General features: G+C 44.4%; 2 protein-coding genes across 4 annotated transcripts in view; one reads left to right on the top strand and one right to left on the bottom strand.

Moving 5' to 3' along the window:
* Positions 1-853: 853 nt before the first annotated feature.
* On the top strand, positions 854-12,261 carry RFC5 (replication factor C subunit 5). Of its 2 annotated transcripts, none has more exons than XR_005723052.1 (11): positions 854-1,046; positions 2,544-2,608; positions 2,873-3,009; positions 4,162-4,241; positions 4,895-4,968; positions 6,157-6,316; positions 7,030-7,111; positions 7,464-7,619; positions 7,941-8,194; positions 9,228-9,282; positions 10,346-12,261. XR_005723052.1 is itself a non-coding variant. In XM_040251624.1 (11 exons), the coding sequence occupies exons 1-11, from the start codon at positions 985-987 to the stop codon at positions 10,440-10,442; spliced, it is 1,020 nt and encodes a 339-aa protein (XP_040107558.1). In that variant the 5' UTR covers positions 857-984; the 3' UTR covers positions 10,443-12,261. The 2 variants fall into 2 exon arrangements, 1 of the variants encoding a protein (XP_040107558.1); XM_040251624.1 differs by having other exon boundaries at positions 857-1,046; positions 7,464-7,593; positions 8,117-8,194.
* The window catches only part of WSB2 (WD repeat and SOCS box containing 2), a 19,981-nt gene continuing 18,367 nt past the window's right edge, over positions 11,633-13,246 (bottom strand). For both annotated transcript variants that reach the window (XM_040251623.1, XM_040251622.1), the window contains one exon: positions 11,633-13,037. In XM_040251623.1, the coding sequence (XP_040107557.1) occupies positions 12,875-13,037 (163 nt within the window). In that variant the 3' untranslated portion in view covers positions 11,633-12,874. The remainder of the gene's footprint in view (positions 13,038-13,246) is intronic.

Raw genomic sequence — 13,246 nt, 5'->3', positions numbered from 1 at the left:
AGACCGCATGCTCTAACAATGATCCAACAGGCGGCAGTGAAAATCTCGCGTGATACTGCGTGCCACAACTAAAACCCAGCGCAGCCAAAACAGCCAAACTTTATTACGGATATAATACACACTTATTGCTGGGAACTATAGACCAGCAAAATAGAAAACAGAAGTGGTTCATAATCCCCTTACCTCAGAAAAAAAACAACTAACATTTTGATACCAATTCTCCTCAGCAGCTTCATGTCAGAGGGACCCTGTCCTCTTCGCTTACTAACTAGCCCTTTCCAGTTACACATATTAACCTGGAGGGAAGTTACTTATTATTTATTTTTTCTCTCTGGAGTTGTTTCTGGAGGTCGGTTCTGTAAATTTTGTTGGGTGAGGGGCACAGATTTGAGAGACAGACTGAAGTTGGAGTTGTGCTTGGAGTTGTTTTTCAATTTGAAGTGCTCACCTCCTAGCTTTGGGGGCAAAAAGTATTTCAAGCCTCGTTTTTTATGGTATCTGTATTCAAGAACTGGTCGTGTCATTTGGAGTTGTTTTACCTCAGAATATTTTAGCGCTGGCCGCTTTCCGTTCCTTTGAACGGTAACAGCTAGAACTCTGGTGACGACTGGAACTGGCTTTGGCCGTGAGACTTTAATTTGTAATGACGACTGGTGGCTGTAGGGGGTGGCCGTGCCTCTCCGGCGAGCGCTCCCTCTGGGTTCAGGACTCTGGTCTACACTGGAGAGGGGAGCTCCAGCTAGAGAAGGGCGGAGCTGGCGCGAGGCGTCCGCCGGGGCCTGCCGGCAACCAGGCAACAAGGGCCTTTGCAACGGGGAGGGGGCGGGACCTAGGGAGGAAGTCCGATGGCCGCTAAATCTCGCGAGAGTTGCGTTTGCGCGCTAAGTCTAAGTGCGAGGGTACCGGGGTCTGCTTGCGGCTGTTGGCGAGGTTCGGGCTTCTGGGAAACGCGACAAGCCCACCGGCCACTATCATCACCCCGTTATGGAGACCTCAGCGCACAAGCAGCAGCAGCCTGAGGCGGCCAAGATCAGAAACCTGCCCTGGTAGGAGGGGGGCCTGGCTGCTGCGGGGAAGGGGATCGGCCGCGCGCGGAGGCGGTGGCCCGAGTGAACAAGTGCCCAGTCCCTAGCCCGACCTAGCCCCGCAGTCCCCGGACTTGAGGCTGGGGTGGAGCCACAGAAGTTCACCTCCCCTCAACTCCCCAGTCCTGCTCCATTCTATTTATAACTGGCTAGGTCTCCCTTCACCCGTAACCCTGGGCCCCTGTTCCTGTTGCGGAAGAGGAAAACGGCTTCCCCACTTGGGTGACAACACGGGTTCGATCCCATGTCTTCTGACATTGCCTTGGCCTCTGTGGCAGAATATTCTCTCTTGCCAAAATAGTCTCTTCTCTCGGTGCGATTACTGGTCACATTCTAAGCTAGAATAATGATGATAATGATGACAGCACTTCCTAGTTAACTTATATTTCAGTGACTTTGTTACACGCACCCTATTAGATGTTGGAATTTTGCAAAGACCCTGGGAAGAAGGTACTGTTATTCCAGCTTTACCAAAAGGTTAAATGACTTGCTTAAGGTCTAGAGTTGGAAAATAGGTTTGGATTTGAACCCAGGTGGTCCAGATTCAGAGCTTGCACTCTTAGCCAGTCTGCTTCCACAACTGTGTCTTAGTGTTGCTTTAAAGACTGATGGGATTTGGCTTGATTTTGAAAAACTCTTCTTTTCAAAAGTTTTCAAGATAATGAGTTCGATTTGTTGTTACTATAGTAAAAATACATAACATACAATTTACAGTTATAGCGATTTTGTAGTGCTTTCAGAATGTTGTGTGATCATCCACTGTCTAGTTGCAAAGTTTTTCATATACCTCAAATGGAAACAATATACCTATTGGCAGTCACTCCCCATTCCCCTCTCCCTCAGCCCCTGGCAACCACTAATCTGCTTTCTGTCTCTGTGAATTTGCCTGTTCTGGATATTTCATGTAACTTGAATCATACAATATGTAGCCTTTCATGACTGGCTTCTTAGATCAGCAATTCACGTCCTTTTATTGCCAATGACATTCCACTGTATGGCTATACCACCATTTATTGATCCATTCATCTGTTAATTTATATTTGGATACAGGTTCAATTTTGGATTAACGTTAGGTGCCCATCCAGGTTGAGATTATAGGCAGATAGCTGGAAAGGTGAAATGAGAGCAGTTTTTCAGCATTATTGACATTTTTAACCAGATATTGGGGGGGGGGAGTGGCCACAGGGGTTAGCCTGTGCATTTCATAATGTTTAATAACTTCCCTGATGACTATCCACTAGATGCCAGTAGCACCTTCCACCCAATTTGACAGGGGAAAAGTCTGTAGATATTATCAAGAGTTCACTGGAGGACAAAATTGCCCTGATTGAGAACCACTGGGTTACAGGTTTGTATCGCTCTTCTTTTAGTTAGGATATGTATGAAAGGACTCTTCTGCACCTAACAAAATATCCCGGCCTTTATATATGTTGTAATGCATGCTACATTGTATTTTAGGGTTGAAAAATACCGGCCACAGACACTGGATGATCTCATTTCTCATCAGGACATCTTGAGTACTAGTAAGTATCCCTGTGTCAGTGGCTGGTATCCTAGTTGAAGAACCTGGATACATTGCTTAGGGATGTGGTCTCTGCTGTGATAACCTTAAAGAATCTGACTAAGCTTTTGGGATGTGGCTCTGACAGCTGCATCCCTCAGACGTTTCATTCCTCCCCGTGCCCTGGATTTGAACGTAGAGGTGAAGCAGATTCAGCCCAACTCTGGCCCGCGGTGAATGAGGCGACTGAGACTGATAGCATCTCTCTTTCTCCCCGCATCTTCAGTTCAGAAGTTTATCAGTGAGGACCGCCTGCCGCACCTCCTTCTGTATGGTCCTCCAGGGACAGGAAAGACATCCACCATCCTGGCCTGTGCTAAACAGCTGTACAAAGATAAGGAATTTGGCTCCATGGTCTTGGAGGTAAATGAGAGGATTACCCTTAACTTTCAGAGGACTCTGGTTTCTTATTTTTAGTTGTGCTAGTTTTCTTTTCCAAGTTAGTTGCTCTGCTAGTGGTTGGGAAAGAAGCAGATATACAATATTTCAATTCACTTTTCCTATAATTGACATTTTTGCCTGGAGATTTTGGGTGTAGCTAGAGGGCAGTGGGAGGGCCAGGTGTTTTTGTTTGCTCTTGCCAGCTTTTACTCAAACACTCGGGGTCACTTGGTTGCTAGCTGTCTCCCATGTGCCCTTCTCCATGTTGCTCCACACTGTTCTTGTCCCAGAAGACTGGGCGGTGTTGCCGACAAGCTCTCTTGCCCTCTGGCTCCTATTGGGTTTGGCCAGTAGGGGCCCTGGCAGGAGTTGGGGGAAAACTGATGCCTGGTCCAGCCCTGGGTCACCACAGACGGACAGTGTCCCCACCCACAGGGCACAGCACCCAGCATTCCCCAGGAGCCAGCACCACTCCCCCAACAACCCCTTAAGACTTGGGAGTGGTAATGGGCCCCAGTAGCCCATAAGGTATTGCATAGCTCTTGTGTTTTCTCCCACACCTCACGAGCACCTTTTAAAATATCCCTTCATTTAATTCTCTTCAGATTACCAAATTTGAGTGTGCTGTTTACTGCTGGGACACGACTGATCCACTTAGATTATGAAATTCTAAATATTGTCTATTGTTAAGAAAAAAAATGGTTTAACTTACTTTTTTTGTTATAGATCTTAGAATCTTGTTGCTACCAAGATTCTTAATTGTTCTTACTTCAGTTTATTAAAAACTTGCTAACTTCTGGGTTGCTCTGGGTTGTGGTAGCTAAAATTAGTATCATTCTGCTCCTGCCTGGGGTGCTATTCACTGTGACCAGACCAATTAATTATTCCTCCAAAGCATGTCAGTGATTGTCCTCAAAAGGGAGAAGAAAGATAGTCATTGGCCTTTCAGAATATAGTGGAATGGTCTAGTGAGCTGTGAGTTTTAAATATAATTGCAATCTTTTTTTTAATGATCATCTCTTTATCTGTCCTTAGACCTAAGACCTAGCTTGCTGAGCAGGACTGATAAAAAGATACATTAATTCATAGCACACTAATATGTTTTCTATTTATTCTGGCTTCTTTCACATTTAGCTGAATGCTTCAGATGACCGAGGAATAGATATCGTTCGGGGACCAATCCTGAGCTTTGCTAGCACAAGGACAATATTTAAGTAAGAATTCTTTGCATAATTTCTCTCCCTAAAGATTTTGATCAGTGAGTTGTTTTTTAAATCCTCTCCTTTGCCAGTTTATAAAAGTGTAAAAAAAAGAAGGGGGAGGCTTTGTCAAAAGCAGCCATGAGAAAGACATAAAGTACAGGAATGGTGGTAAGAAATACTAAAATGAAAATATTATCTAAATCTATTTGCAAGTACTCTGGGGCAGCATTAGTTTCTTTTTATTGGTTAACAGAGAACTGATTACATCATGAGACTGGGTGAGCTAGTTTGAATTTAAACAAAAATGAATTGAGATCAGGGTGGATAACTAGGATGGTGGTGAAAAAAGAGAGGAAAAGACAGGCAGAAGTAAAGGTGGTGGGGAAAAGGCAGCACTAGGATAATAGGATTCTGGGTGGAAGAAAGATGAAGGTGCCAGAGGACAGAATCTGACACAGAAGTTAGACCTCTGTTCCCTTTAAGAGTTGAAGGAGCAGTCGGGTATTTGCTCTGTGTGACCACAAATGTCTGCTTTGGTCAGAGTTCTAGGAAATATGAACTTTATGAGCCAGGGCCCAATGGCACAAATGTGAAGGTGTAGGTTTGGGCCTGGAAGTCACAGTGAGATTGAAGAAGCTTTTAGAAAGTACCACTTGTTTTCCTAGGAAAGGCTTTAAACTAGTGATCTTGGATGAGGCCGATGCCATGACTCAGGACGCCCAGAACGCCCTGCGGAGAGGTAAGGAGTATGGCCATGTACAGTGTGTTGGTGAGGACAGCTCTAGAGGAGAATTAGCATCTTTGGACATGAGATAGGACATGGCTTCTTTTCAGTTTTCATTCAAATCTCTGTATGCCTTTCACTTCATACCCCATCTGATGATCTAGACAAAAATCTCTGCACTGGGGTATTACCTCTTTTAGTAGCTTAAAGACATAAACCTTTTGGAGACTCTTAGGTAATGACCAGACACTGGTGTTTTATCCTCCTTTACCCCTGGGTTGTTTCAGAGTTGGGAATTTGTACTGATGGATGGGAACAGGTAGGAAGTTGTTCATTCCTAAACTGCTAGATAGGCCTTTCTGCTATTGGTACCCTTAGATACAAAGGAGCCAGGAAAATAATACTAGAAATTTAGTTGCATCAGTCATGTCAGAAAGCTGACATGATTTCACTTCTTGCCAGGAGAATGATTTGGCCGGGAAGGGAGAGTGTGCTGTAATTTGTCAGTCTTAAGGGGCCTGGTGCAGTTAGTTTCTTTGCAAGGACATTCTTAATCTCTCTCATTAAGATTCTGCAGTGAACAGCTAAGAGAGAAGAAAATCTTTAAGAATCTTAGGGAGGAGTAGATTGCAGCCCATGTTTAAGGAGGAGGAGAACAGAATATCTTCTGGTCCTAAAGGCGTTGGCAGCCTTTCTGCAGCATCTTGTTCTGTTGAGTCAGTCTGGGCAGATCCCAGCGTGAGAATGTTGGTACAGAATGAAACTGATGTCTTAGGCATCTCTGAATTCATGTTAATGCTTCGTGAATGCTCTAAGAGTTTGAGACAGAGCGCATTGGTAAGTCTTCAAAAAGCCATCCTCTTCCCCTGCCCAGTAAAAGTTGGGGCAACATCCATCTGCCAAGTAGAATTTTATGCAAAAGGGAAGGAATACTGGATTTCACATCTTAATGGAGTAGAATGGCAAGAGTGCCAGAATCATGGCCAATCGTGGAAAAGGAAGCATTCTGTACAGTCCTGTTCATATCAGCTCGGGAAAGGATGGCTGGTCTCCAGGGACATCCTCTCTTGCTACCATAGCATCTCCACTTGTCTGCATTCTTGTTTTCTGTGCCTTTCACATGACCCTAGAAAAGTGCAGGGTTTCTGGGTCCCTTGAAGAATCAGAATGGAAGTGAGGTGGTTTTTTCTTTTCCCTTGCCAGTGATTGAGAAGTTTACTGAAAATACCAGATTTTGCCTCATCTGTAACTATCTGTCAAAGATCATTCCCGCCTTGCAGTCCCGATGTACAAGATTCCGATTCGGACCACTGACTCCCGAACTCATGGTTCCCCGCCTGGAACACGTCGTAGAAGAAGAGAAGTAAGTATGTTGAAAAGTAGGGAAGAGGGGTGGGCCTTGGGAGACTGAGTGTTGGGTAAGGCTACTGGCTGGTATGTTTCAAGGTGATACTGTTTGTAGACAATTCAGGAAACCTGGCACAGGTTAAGCCTCCCTGTCAGCTGCCCTGGCATCTCACAGACATTCTTCATGAAAATCATTTGGTTCTTCACTGGATTCCATCCTTCTCCCCTGGAAGCTGTCCCACCTTCTTCCTGCTCTTCTTTTGTTGTTGGGAACTGCACATTGCCAAGTCCCCTCTGCTAAGATGCCTCTAGCCTTTCTTGACTAGAAAGGAGGGTCCTGAGCCATCACATTCTTTGTAATCAGATGCCAAGCAAGTAACCAGCCCAAGCCGCTGCTGTTGTTAACAGGTGCCTTGGCTCTGCAATTGCAGATCTCATCAGGACCCTATCCTCCTAGAGAACAGATTTCAAAGCTACCTACAAAGCAGAACAACACTTGATCCCAGTAAGAGTCCTTCTAGACTTGGACTGGACTGTGACTCAACATGAGGCCAGTGTCCCCAAAAGCCAGTGAATTCTGGAGTCTGTAGATCAGGAGAATATTGTTAACTCTATCCTTGCCTTTTCTTTCTTTGTTTAAATTCCTCGATCATCCCAGGCCATCTTGTTCCCTCCATAAACACTTGTGCTCTCAGGACCTCTGAATCCCTTCTGCCTATTTCCTTTCAGAGTTGATATAAGTGAAGATGGGATGAAAGCGCTCATAACTCTTTCCAGTGGAGACATGCGAAGGGCTCTGAACATCTTACAGGTATGGCACTACTCCAAGCAGATCTCTAGTTGCTTTGGAATAGTTTTCCAAGAAAGACATAAGCAACAGTACAACAGAACTGGTAAAAACTTGATCTTGTTATATATTAAAGATGTACCCCACCCTTGTGTTTCAATTAATTGAAAGAATAATTTGTTGCAAACAAGGGAGAGATAGGGAAGGACTCTGCAGTAGTAACATACCATCCTCCAGACATGGCCAGATCTTAGCAGTCTAAGAAGTACAGGGTTCAGCCTGTCGGGTGCCTCCCCACCCCCACATTGCTGCCTCTGCAATTGCCTCCTGATCCGCCTGCAGCAGCCATGGTGATTCTCCCCCTCTGTCTGCACAGAGCACCAACATGGCCTTTGGGAAGGTCACAGAGGAGACCGTCTACACCTGCACAGGACACCCACTCAAGTCAGACATCGCCAACATTCTGGACTGGATGTTGAATCAAGACTTCACCACGGCCTACAGGAATATCCTTTCTCTTGCCCTACAGTCGGTGCTTAAGTGTCCAGGATCTGAACATGGAACTCCTTTCAGCTCATGATGGAGCACGATGTCTGTGGGTGGAATGAGTGCTTGTCTTTAATGCCACAGAGTTTTTCCTAAAGGGCCCTGACCTGGGTGTGGCTTGCAGCCACTCCACTCATAGATGGGAGGGAAGCACTTAAGACATTGGGTGGAAGATGCAGTCATTTTCAAGATGTCAGTGTTACTCGTTTTCCTGTAAAATTAAGAGCTAGGTGTAGTGATGTAAAGCCTTTTAGGGAACGCATTTGGTTCTATTCTCTACTAGACAGATACAACTGTTATCTTTCAGAAAACCCTTATTGGATGGAGATGAAAACACAGAAAAATAAGAATTTGGGTCCCACATATGCCACTTCAGATGGAAAGCAACAGCTGTGTTGGGGTGAAAAGCCCTGCTTTTAAAAGTCACTCTCTACAGTGTTTGTCCTGGAACTTGGTCCCTTTGCCTTAACTGCTCTTCTCTAGATATCATGGAATTAAAAACTCTGAAGGGGTTGGCGTTACACGACATCCTGACGGAGATACACCTGTTCGTGCACAGAGGTAACTCATGTTCCTCCCCAGTTCAGAAGCTGTGTATAAGGCAGCATGCTTTGGGGTTGGGGGTGGTTGGAGAGGGAACCTGAAGCTCCACTGTCCACTTTGGAAACAAAGAAACAGGAATGAAGAGGTGTAAACCTGGTCCCTCATTTTTTATCTTGCTATTTAAAACCTTGTTCTAAAAATACTCTTTTGACCTCTAGAATGCTGAGGGGAAAGAAGAAATTCCTGAAAGGCTAACTTATTTCCTCCAAGGGTTCATATTTTAGAGCAATAAGTAGGATATTGTAATTCGTATTTCTAAAAGGGTATTTCCCCAAAAAGAGAGGGAGAAGGAAGATCTAGCTTCACGTCAGCCAGAGTGGTCTCACCTAAACCACCTTAAGTTCCCCACTTGGTCGTGTGTTCTCTACAGAGAACTGCTGCTCGACCCTGGCCCACATACTACCCACCCAGGCCAGTCCAGTTAGCCCTGTGAGGGAGGACCAGACACTTGTGTCTTTGAGCTCTGAGTGGTCTGTTCAGCCTCATGCAGAAGCTCCTCCCTGACCCACAGTCACCTGCGGACAGTCTGGTCCATGAACACTGGTTCTGCCAGTTCCCTTCTAAGCCACTGGCTGGTGTGTGAAATTCTGCTCAAGAACATGGTTGGCTCAGGCCCAGCTCTGCACTTTGTGGACAGAGAATGAACTGACCTTTAAAAATCAATCGTTTTTAAAATTGGAATAGCAAGTGAGAACTCAGCTTTGACAGTAACTTAGAGTGACTCAGTGGCTGAAACAGTATTGTGGATGGGTCTTCCACCTTCTTATGATCACTCTGGAACCTGCTCATTTTTTTTAGCTACCCTACAAAGACTCAAAAAGAACAAAAACTTTGAAAACCTACACACTTTGTACTTCTAGAAGCATGGTGTCTCAAGATCTGTAGCTTCAAGAGATTAGTCTTATCTGATGTGGAAACTCATACTTGTCCTCTGTGATGTTTTTAACAGTAAATAATGACAGACCCCACTCATTTGATTTTTTTCTCCCAGTTGACTTTCCATCTTCAGTTCGAATACATTTATTGACCAAAATGGCAGACATTGAGTGAGTATTTATTTTCCGGTTTTGTTTTCCTGCTTTCCCTTTGTTCCGAGTTTTTTGTTTCTACTTGTTTAGTATCAATGGTTTGGTCTAAATCATTCATACATAGTGGAGTTTAGTTTTGGGTGGGATTACTGAACAAAGCGGGGGGAAGGGCATGGAGCTGCTTTTTTAAAGCACAGGGGTTAAACAAGGACAGGTACAGCTCAGTTACATATTTGAGATAAAGGCCTCTCCTTCAGCCTCAGAGGCCGGGTCCACCCTTGTTCTCCATGTGCTCTTGTTATTTGGGAGGCCTGCTTTAGTTCAAACATCTAGGTTGTTTGGGGACAGCCAGCTATCCAGCTGTTATTAAGGCATTTTGGCATACGAAAGCATATTGCAGGGAAAGTAAACATAAACTCAATTTTCCACTTTGGCTGCTTCAGTAAACACAGTTATTAGCCCCCAGTGAAGCTGGCAGCTCTCATTTGAGTAGACAAAAAGCACTGGGTTCAAAATAGACATCCACCTCAGCCAACTCCAATTCACCATCACTGGCATTCACACGTACCAATTAGGTCACTTCTTACTGCTACACTGTGAATTGCATGGTTTTACTTTCAATAGCTGGGCACTTGAAAAAGTTGCAAGATAAATACCAGTGTCTTGCTTTATTGACTAGACCACAGAACCACAGATATGGCAAACCAAACTTCCCAGTGAATTAGGAGAAAGGAAACTTAATTAAAATCCCTCTCAATGCATTTTGTAGTTGAAGAAATAATCCCTAATCACATGCATTTTGCATATTCACAAAGAGCTTGAACAAAGTTAAGTTCAGATTACCGCTACTGGTAACAATTTTTAAAAAAATTTTTTCTTTGTAGTCTGAATCAGATTTATGAATGAGTATTTGAGGCAGCAAAGAAACTGTCTGGGAACATAGAAGACTGCTGCCTGGGATGAATTTCCACTCCCTCCTTTCAGTCCTGCAGCCGACTTTAGGTCTGATTGCTATTGTTCTTTGGTCAAAAGGCAGCTGCCGTGCTGTTCTCTCTCCTTACTTCGGTTTGCTTTCTTTTAGGTACAGACTTTCTGTTGGCACCAGTGAGAAGATTCAGCTGAGTTCCCTCATTGCCGCTTTTCAAGTCACCAGAGACCTGATTGTCACTGAGGCCTAGATGCTGGGGACCACATGCTGCCAACTCACTCTCAGGCCCAGCAGTGACAGGAGAGCAGGGGACTGTGTCACAAATGAACAGCTGCCTGGGCTGGGTGTTTACACAGTCACCCCCAACTGTGTAAAATTGTTCCAGGCATGGATGGGCAGACATTTAAAAAGTACTGTGTGTGTGGCTGTTTGGAGCAGGACTGTACAAAGCAGTTTTAATGTCCAGCTCTCTTCCTGCACTATGCCTGTGTGTCTTACAAGGGAACAAAGCAAAACCCATTTTTAGCCTTAAGGCTTTTACTCTTCAGTTGCTTGGATGATAGGAAATTGGCATACCCCACTTGGAACATCAGGCTTTCAAATCTAATACGGCCCAAGTATCTTCCAACACAAGGTAAAAAGAACATCACCAAAGTCACATTTGTAAATCTAATCTGTGGTATACTTTAAATAGGTGTTAATGGGTTTCTGGCCCAAGCCATTATGCTTTTATAAAATGAACTCAATTTTCTTCCTTTAAAACCTGGCCTTTTTATTTTTGCTTAGAATAATTGCTTGCTGGTTCCTAACTGTAGTGTGGACAGGAGAGAAAACGTTTCTTTGAAATGATGCCACTGGGGCCAGAGATCATCCAACACTGACTTGTTTAACCCAGGGCACATGAGATGAAGCCTGACTAAGCTTGCAAGTGCTGAAAGGATTGGAACTCTTTGTATTTAAATAGAAGACAGTTTATCTGCAAGCATTTGTGCTACATCTGTGACAGGGTTGTGCACAGTAAAAATAAAGCAGCTTACTTACTGTTTAAGTGACTCCTCTTTCCTTAGCCAGCTATACAGAGGCTGCCTTGTTCGACTTGAATTTATATGAAAAAGCCGCCTCCGACTCTGATTATCACAGAATTAACTTTCTTTGGAGGCTGTTCTTTATAAAGGTGTCTAATTCTTATACTGTCAAAAGGGAGAAGTTGGTTACACCCATCACTCATGTGTGCCTTGTCTGAAGCTAATGGCCTGGGGGTGGGGGTGGGGGATTGTCTCAAGGAAGCTGCCCAGGGCCTCTCAAGACATTTCAAGATGAACATGAAATCTAAATGTTGCCCAGTCTATTCCCAGCTGCCTTGTATTTACTTGTTTTAAAAGGTGATTTTTTGTTTTTTTTTTCTCCTTAATGGAAAAAACGAAACGGCGAGCCAAAATCTTTCTACCTTTTTTCCTTCAATGAAAGCCTCATCTTGAAAACAAATGTTTTTCTTTCAGCAACAAAGGCAACAGAGGAGAGGCTCCTCTTACCTTTCCAACACGTTTTTTCATAATACACAGGCCTCCACAAAGCACCTAGTAAGAAAGCCAAAGGATAAGATGTTGCATTTCTTTTAAAATAATTTAAAATATATTAAATTTTCCAAAGGCAGATTTTGTTTGAATGAGGTGTCTTGATTAGATAACTATACACCACTGAAGGAGAACAGTACTTTTAAGGAGCTAGTTGTGTTTAGGGGCAGAGTTGAGACTGGCTGATGAGTCCAATGAGTTGAAGCAGTCAAGTCAGATCTCGTACAGAAGAAAATCAGCTGAAATGACGACACCAATTCTTCACACAATTAAGAAGAGACATCTTCACAACTGTTGGAATTGAGTACTATGGTTTTTAGATGCCATTGAGAAAAACACAGCTGTACCTTAACATCTGTTGAGGAAATATAAATATGCTAACTGGCAAACAACGGACAGATAACTCAGTAGCCACTGGAACAGTCATGCAGTTGGATACGTTCTGTGTAACCTGACACACTGTCACCTCCAGCACATGCACGCCATTATTTTTTTTTTTAAGCCAAATCTACCATCTATCAGGAGCACGGCCTCTTGAGTCACCTGGACTTGAGCTGATAATGCCTCCCACCAGACATCTCTATGACACCTGTCCTGCGGGCCAGAGGGGAACGGGGGGAAGGAAAGCCCTTGCTCACTCACATCAGAGCTGCTCTGACCAGCAGGACAGAACTTCACCAAGGCCTCTTCTGCATCTGGATCAGTGACAAGACACTTAGCAGAAGCCACACTCCAATCAAGGGAGTGGGAACTTTCCTGCTGCCACAGAGGCGTGAGGCCCAGGCGCTCCTCTCAGTAAAACAACTCCTTAACTGCACTTGGAATCAAAATGACCAGAGGGCCCAGCACTGCTGTGCATAAGTGGACTGAAGGTAAAGCTCAAGCTCCATCATTCTGTCCCTTTTCTAACAGTGACACTCATGTGTCCTGGGGAAGAGACCCCGGCGGGTCCACTGGAATCTGGCTTTGCTACATTCTGTTCATAGCTTCCCAAAGAGAAATTGTATTTCAACCCAAGACCAGATGTTTGGCCCATTATTCCACCTACTCCTTTGTCAGGAAGATTTATCCTGCTACAAAGAAAACAAGTAAGACTATGGAGACTGGGTTAGAAAGTCCTGTATGTGAGGAACTCTTTCATTTTCTTGGGGATTGGCAGTGCTAGCACTTGGTATGTCGTGAGGAAACTTCGAAGGGCTTTCCGGCATAAGTGCTTCAGTGATGACAGGACCCGAGGAGCCGTCCAGAACTGGACGTGGCCATCCCTTGTCCTGAAATGAAACAAAAGACAGACCTAGGAAATGTCTTTTCACTGTGAGAGTTATTAACATTTCTACTGACTTGCAGGAGACTGCAGAGAGTGAAATGCAACCTGGACCTTGGAAACACATGTAAAGGCTGCGGTGCTGAATAATTAAGGCTGCTGAGAGCATTACGAGAACTCTAGACACCTTTGAGTCCAAAGTGCTATCTCTGGGAG

The sequence above is a fragment of the Oryx dammah genome, unplaced genomic scaffold (genome assembly GCF_014754425.2).
Source record: "Oryx dammah isolate SB20612 unplaced genomic scaffold, SCBI_Odam_1.1 HiC_scaffold_12, whole genome shotgun sequence".
Lineage (NCBI taxonomy): Eukaryota > Metazoa > Chordata > Mammalia > Artiodactyla > Bovidae > Oryx > Oryx dammah.
Note: the sequence above shows the minus strand (reverse complement) of the source record. Positions and strands in the feature narration are given on the sequence as shown.